Source organism: Cuculus canorus, chromosome 20 (assembly GCF_017976375.1).
Source record: "Cuculus canorus isolate bCucCan1 chromosome 20, bCucCan1.pri, whole genome shotgun sequence".
NCBI lineage: Eukaryota > Metazoa > Chordata > Aves > Cuculiformes > Cuculidae > Cuculus > Cuculus canorus.
In genome coordinates this window covers 3,704,040-3,710,478 of record NC_071420.1, presented here as the reverse complement: position 1 = coordinate 3,710,478, position 6,439 = coordinate 3,704,040, and the positions used below count along the sequence as shown (strand labels likewise).

The 6,439-nt window shown below is 50.3% G+C and overlaps 1 protein-coding gene across 1 annotated transcript in view; it reads right to left on the bottom strand.

Annotated features, from left to right (window-relative positions):
• The window catches only part of LHFPL7 (LHFPL tetraspan subfamily member 7), a 66,292-nt gene extending 64,503 nt beyond the window's left edge, over positions 1–1,789 (bottom strand). Inside the window, exon 1 of the mRNA XM_009558489.2 lies at positions 425–1,789. Coding sequence (XP_009556784.2) covers positions 425–694 — 270 coding nt within the window. The 5' untranslated portion in view covers positions 695–1,789. The remainder of the gene's footprint in view (positions 1–424) is intronic.
• Positions 1,790–6,439: the final 4,650 nt, after the last annotated feature.

Below are 6,439 nucleotides of genomic sequence, written 5' to 3'. Positions count from 1 at the left end.
GGATGCCAGGGAGGTGATGGGGAGACTCTGGAAAGACCGGGACAGATGAGGGGGTGTCGGGGAGGTGATGGGGGGACTTCGGGGAGCCCAGGGCAGACAGGGGGATGTAGAGGAGTTGATGGGGGGATGCTGGAGAGCCCAGGACAGATGAGCGGATCCTAGGGGGACACTGGGGAGCAGAGGGAAGGGCAGAAGGCACGCCGGGGACAGACAGGGGCGATGCTGAGGAGCTGATGGGGATGTCGGGGAGACCAGGATAGACGGGGGGGATGCCGGGGAGGGGATGGGGGTGCAGGGGAGCCCGAGGCAGGCGGGGGTGATGCTGGGATGGTGATGGGGGGACGCCGGGGAGCCCAGGACAAGCAAGGAGGATGCCGGGGAGCCCGGGGGCAGGCGGGGGGGACGCGGCGGGCGAGGCGCTCACCTGCCAGGAGCCGGAGGGGATGTCTCCGAAGCCGCCGGGTCCGGCGGAGCCGTGGCAGCCGCGGGGCGGCCCGGAGCAGCGCCAGAACAAGCCGAAACCGGCGGAGGCGCGGCCGGGCGGTAGCAGCCAGGCCGGGGAGAGGAAAGCGGCGGAGCAGGCGGCCAGGAGGGCGGCGGAGAGCAGCGCCCAGAAGCAGCCGACCCCGCTGCACATGGTGCGCCGGCGGGGCAGGGAGCCCGAGCCCCGCGCCGCCCCCGGCACCGGCAGCATCGGCCGAGCCCCGGGATGCAGCGGGGTCCCTTCCACCTGCGCGCACCGGTGGGGGGCTTTCAGGCCGTTTTCCCCTACGGACTAAAGAGTCGTTGCGTTCCTGCCGGTATCTTTAACGTTCTCCCCCTCCCCGGTGCCCGCGGGCGGCGATGCTGCGGCTCCAGCCTCCCCGGCAGGGACACGCGGGGGGTTTGTCACCATGGGAGGGTTTAAACCCCACGCGTGGCCGCAGCCTCTCGCTGCTCTGCTGCCCCGAGAGCGTCGAGGGGATCCTTGAGCCTCGCAGCTTTCTCCCAGCTCGTCCCGACGATCTGGGCTCGCACTTCAGGTATAAGAGCTGCGCCTCCCAGTTGCAGATGGATTTTTCGCTCACAGCCGCTCTGAAACTTCATGGATCAGCCAGGTTTTATTCCCGCTAAACCTTCTTTGTCGCTTTGCAACGGGAATTGATTTCTTATGCTCTTGCCTCGCAGATCTCACCGGGTTTTCCCCATTCCCAGAAGCTCGGCTCTTCCCCCGAGCGGTACCCACGTCCACCAGCCGCAAGCCAAAAAGAGACAAATCCTTTAAGAAATATAGCCCAAAAAATACATTTATCCTGCCCTAAAGTCCTCAGCTGCTTCTCGGGCACTTAGTGCCGTTACCGGTGAAACAGAGATAAGGACACTTGAGCAGCTTTGGGTCCAAAAAAAAAGAGCTTTCCCGTTAAATCTGGGGCGCGCTGGTTGGTGTTTTCATTGCAGCCCTTGGAGACGGGCGGCTCGGAGCCGGCTTCTCCCGGTGGATCCGCGCAGAGCCGGGGGCTTGGCACCCTCTCCTGGTGTGCGGAGAGAATGCTGCGGGGCGGGAGCCTTGCGATGGGCAAAGCATTTAATTTTCCACAGCTGAATTCATGGACAAAAAGTCTGAGATAAAATACCGGGGGGGCAGGTGGATGCAGGGCTGCCCAGGAGGCAAGGGATGGGCAAAGAATTTGCTTTTCACAGCTGAGGTCACGGACAGAAAGTCTAGGATAAAATATCATTTGAGCTTCATGGAGGGCTGTGTTTTCCCTGCGTTTAAAAATGTTGTGTGTGCTTCTTATCCTGTAATTTCCAGGAAAGTTTTGAAGGGACAAAATCCCACTAAGACTTGTTTTTCCCAGTATCCCTGGGCTGCAGAAATATCTGACGCTCATGTGTTGCATCTCTTATACTCTTTGAGGCATTTAGAAAACCAAAAGGGAAAAGAGGCTTAAAAGGAGAAACAGAGATAGTGGTTTTAAACTAGATTTTTTTTTTAACTTGGTTTTAGTCAAGTACCACAGAATCATTTAGGTTGGAAAGGACCATCAAGTAATGACACCATAAATGTCCAAGAATTTGAGGAAAACACTGTGAACTGGAGAAAGGCCGTCTGAGGTGAGTCCCGCACAACACTGGCAATACACTGGGATGGACAAGGTAGGGATGATCCATTTGGTTTTCAGTAAATCAGAACAGTTCTGTTGGCACAACAGCTCTGCAGAGACGGGAGCGAGAAGCAGCCTGCAGCAGGGTCAGGGCTGGGGCAAAGCCGCAGAAACTGCGGTGAGGGCTTTGCATTTCTCACGTCCATGCTCCTGCCCACAGCTCCTTCCCCAAAGCTCAGAGATTTCCAGCAGCAGGTCACTGCTGCAGCTCTTTCTGCCGGGACTGAGGCTTCCCCCTCTCATTTTCTTCTGTTTTACACCTCAAGGTTTTGACCCACCCACTGAGGTTCAGACAGAAACCCTTCACCCCTTACTTGTGCCCAACTGCCAGGCACGGAGGAACAAACCTTCCCCCTTGGGCGTGTGCTCAGTGGAAGGAGACAAGGAAGGATTGCAAGGTTTTAAGAAAACCAGTTAATTTTTGCCAGGCTGGGAGGTGGGATAATTCCCTTCTTTGAAATCCTCAGCACAGTCGCAAAGCCAGTACCAACCCTCCCATTCCCATTAAGGATAATGGTCTGAGGTCAGCCACGTCCAAATTTGCGATGAATTTTATGTGCGCATGCAGCCACTTGTTTTCCCATTCAAATAAAAGAAAAAAAACAGATTAAAATACAACTCTCCAACTGAAGCTGCTGCGATTGCAGCTTTGGAGCACTCCTACTGGAATGGTCTGCTCAATCTTACAGCTTCTCTTGCATCTTTCCCACTCTCCCCAACACTAATTCTTCGATTCTTAGTGATTAGTTATTTGTATTGCTTATTTTACAAAGTTGTCTAAGATGTCTAATGACGTGTTTGAAATAATATTCTATGATTTTTTTTAGCAATGCTACACGTTCACAATATATTACTTTTAAAGTTGTAATGTGTTCCTGCACAAAGGCATCTTTGATTCCTTATATGTGCTGGACATTATTGATTCCAGAGTAATATCTAGGCTGTTAAGAACCATAGACACACAGTTTTTGTTACTTGTATTCCCAAAGTAGTGAGAAGTCTACGCATGAGACAGAATCCCAACACCATGTATTTACATGTAAATAAATGGACTGTCCCAAAGATGTGAGAAATGGCAATGGCCTGTAACATGATTTGTTACATTTGTGGTTTTCTGAATGCTGTAGTTGAGCAGAGCAATTCCCTGTTATTAATTATCAAAGACACTGAGCTATCAACAAAGTCTTATTCTGCTTTATTAATTCTGTCCAAACAAGAGCGTTCCATTTAGAACTTTTCAAGTATTCAAATTTGCTTATTTTCCTAGCTTTGGAGAGGGAAAAATCACCAGGCAGTGAGGCTTTCTTTTCTTTTTTTTTTTTACTATTTTAATTTAGGGAGGTGTCCCTCAGCTTCTCTGATGTTGCCCAACCTATGTCCTGAAGTCATATTTCAACTGATTGCTCAGTTAATTAAACTGTCACATTTTGTTAAAAACTCCAGAACCTGATGTTATTTGTGCTTCCAGTTCAGATCTCCACAGCTTCCCAAAACAGGGAGAAAATTTTAGTCCAGGAAATATAATTCATGCCAAACATACTTGTAGCTTGAGGTTTCATCAATTATCTAGAATCTGGTGCACAGATAATTGGAATTGTCCCAAAGACTTTGACAGGTTGGATGAGGGTTTTGAAAAAGGAGCTGCTGCTTGAAAATTAATTGCAACATAAAAGGTTTTCCCCATCGAGTGCGATGGGGGATGCCTCTAATTCACCCACCCCAAACTCCCGTTGCCAGCTGGCCGGGTTTCTGACAGCTTTGCCTTTCTGATGGCAGCAGTTGTCACTTTGCAGCTGGTGGTGCAGTCTCGGGAGACCACCTGTCCCACCGTGAAAGGGTCGGCTCTGATTGAAAGAGATATGCATAGCTAAATAAACTGGTTAGGAAGCACGACTGCTTCTACCACCGCTCAGGCAGAAGAGCTTCAGCAGTCGGGGATCTATGGGCTTTGTGGCAGATAAAGGATCAGCTTGTAAGGCCAGAAAGAGAGTCCAGAATGTGGACTTTCATGGGTATTTTGCCACCGACTGCAATTTAGGCCGCCTGGCAGAGCGGGGATCTGTAATACATTGAGTCTTGTTTCAGTCCCAACACATCCACTGAAACCTACAGCTTGATTGGCAAAACCAGAGCCTTTAACCACATGCAATTGCATGGGGATAAAGAGAAATCTGCGTGCAGCACACTGGAGGATCAGACTGGTTGCATCAGGGCTCTCTTTACACTGCATGTTTGTAGGCGGCTGGGTGCAATGTTAATTTAGTGGTCCCTAACTGAGTCATTCTTTCAAATTTGCTCACCTTTTGAATATTTTAGTCTATTACCAGCCTCTTAGGTCATGTGCCAACTAAATAATTCAGTTCATTATGCAAAAAAACACATAGAACATGTTAATTATTCTCAAACCAGCCTCTGGGCATGTGTACAAAAATGTATGAAAGAGCATCAGTTAACAAAAATAATATCAAAAGAGAAAATGCTGTTGCTATAGGGCGTCAATGAGCTGCAACACCCTGCCCAAGAGACAGCTTCATCTCAGCCCTGAAGAGATCCCAATATACCTTTTACGCAATTTACAATTTATGAGTCTTAATTACTGAGTGTAAAGAGCTTTGGATCATTTGGATGAAAGATGTTGCAGAAATTACGTAATGGTTATTAAGTACATAATTTTCACATGGCTGAAGCACTGACGGCAGGACAGTTACACCGCAGAGGGATGACACTGCATCGATCCATCATGGTACAGGGACGTACGAGGAAGAGCTGCAGCTGCCTCCCGTGGCCCCTGCACTGGCTTTGTTTCAAGATCCTTGTGGTGTCTTACTCACTGGCCCCTATGGGAAAAGGTCCTGGGGATCAAGCCCAGAAATATCGAGGCATAAAGAGCTTGAAGAGGAATTGGGCTGAGTTCTGTGTTTGGAAAGTTAATTCCTGTCTGGTATGGAAAGCCAAAGCCCACAGGAGAATGGATATGGTTTGTATTTCTCTCATGTTTACCGCCAGTGGACTTCATTGCTCCCGGCTGGTTCTCCAGCATCCACAGCAATTTCAAAGGCATAGAATCATAGAATAATAGAATTAATCGGGTTGAAAGGGATCTTAAAACCCACCCGGTTCCAACCCCCTGCCATGGGCAGAGACAGCTTCCAATCAATCAGGGGCTCCAAGCCCATCCAACCTGGCCTTGAACACCTCCAGGGATGGAGCAGCGAGGACTTCTCTGGGCAACCTGGGCCAGGGCCTCATCAGCTGCACAGGAAACCATTTCTGCCTCAGATCTCCTCTCAGTCTCCCCTCTTTCAGCTTAAAGCCGCTCCCCCTCATCCTATCCCTCTACTCCCTGATCAAAAGCCCCTCCCCAGCTTTCCTGCATAAGGTTGTGCGGTTTGCTGCACGGATCAGGTGTGGCTGTGATTTTAGGAGATGTGCTTTCTGGTGTTGTGCCTCAGTTTCCTCATGCATAAAGCAGAATTTATAATAGCAGTCTTTATAAAGTGTTCAAAAAGCATCCATATCATATGCTGCTCTTCAGAGATCAATGTAAGCAATGTGTTACAACTACAAATGCCCTCTGTAGCCAAGAAAAGAGGAGATTTGCCTTGGGAGGATAATTAAGAGGATTTTTGTGGCAGGATTCCGGACACAGACGGAACTGACTTATCAGATACTCAGCTTCCCAGCACCCGTGCAGTGTCTCCACATCCTGGCCAGCGCTATGCCGCTCGTCAGGCTTTTCTGGTAACGCTGTACCAATAGCCGGGTGGTTTGCGATGGAATGACAGAGCTGCAGGAAGCCGGAGCGCCTCCCATACGAGGACAGGCTGAGAGAGTTGAGGTTGTCCAGCCTGAAGAAGAGAAGGCTCCGAGGAGAACTTAGAGCAGTTTCCAGTATCTGGAGGGGCTATAAGAAAGCGGAGGAGGGACTGTTCACAAAGGCTTGCGGTGATAGGACGAGGGGGAACGGGTATAAACTGGAGAGGGGCAGATTTAGACTGGACATAAGGAGGAATTTCTTCACTGTGAGAGTGTTGGGGCACTGGAACAGGTTCCCCAGAGCAGTGGTGGCTGCCCCATCCCAGAAGGTGTTCAAGGCCAGGTTGGATGGGCCTTGGGCAGCCTGAGCCAGGGGGAGGTGTCCCTGCCCATGGCAGAGTTGGAACTGGATCATCTTTAAGGTCAACCCAAACTATTCTATGGTTCTATGATCTCTGGTAGCACATGTACCAAAGGGATGGCCTTTTGCCTTTAGGGACCACAGCCTCGCTGGGATGGGGACCCACAGCCCACGGCTG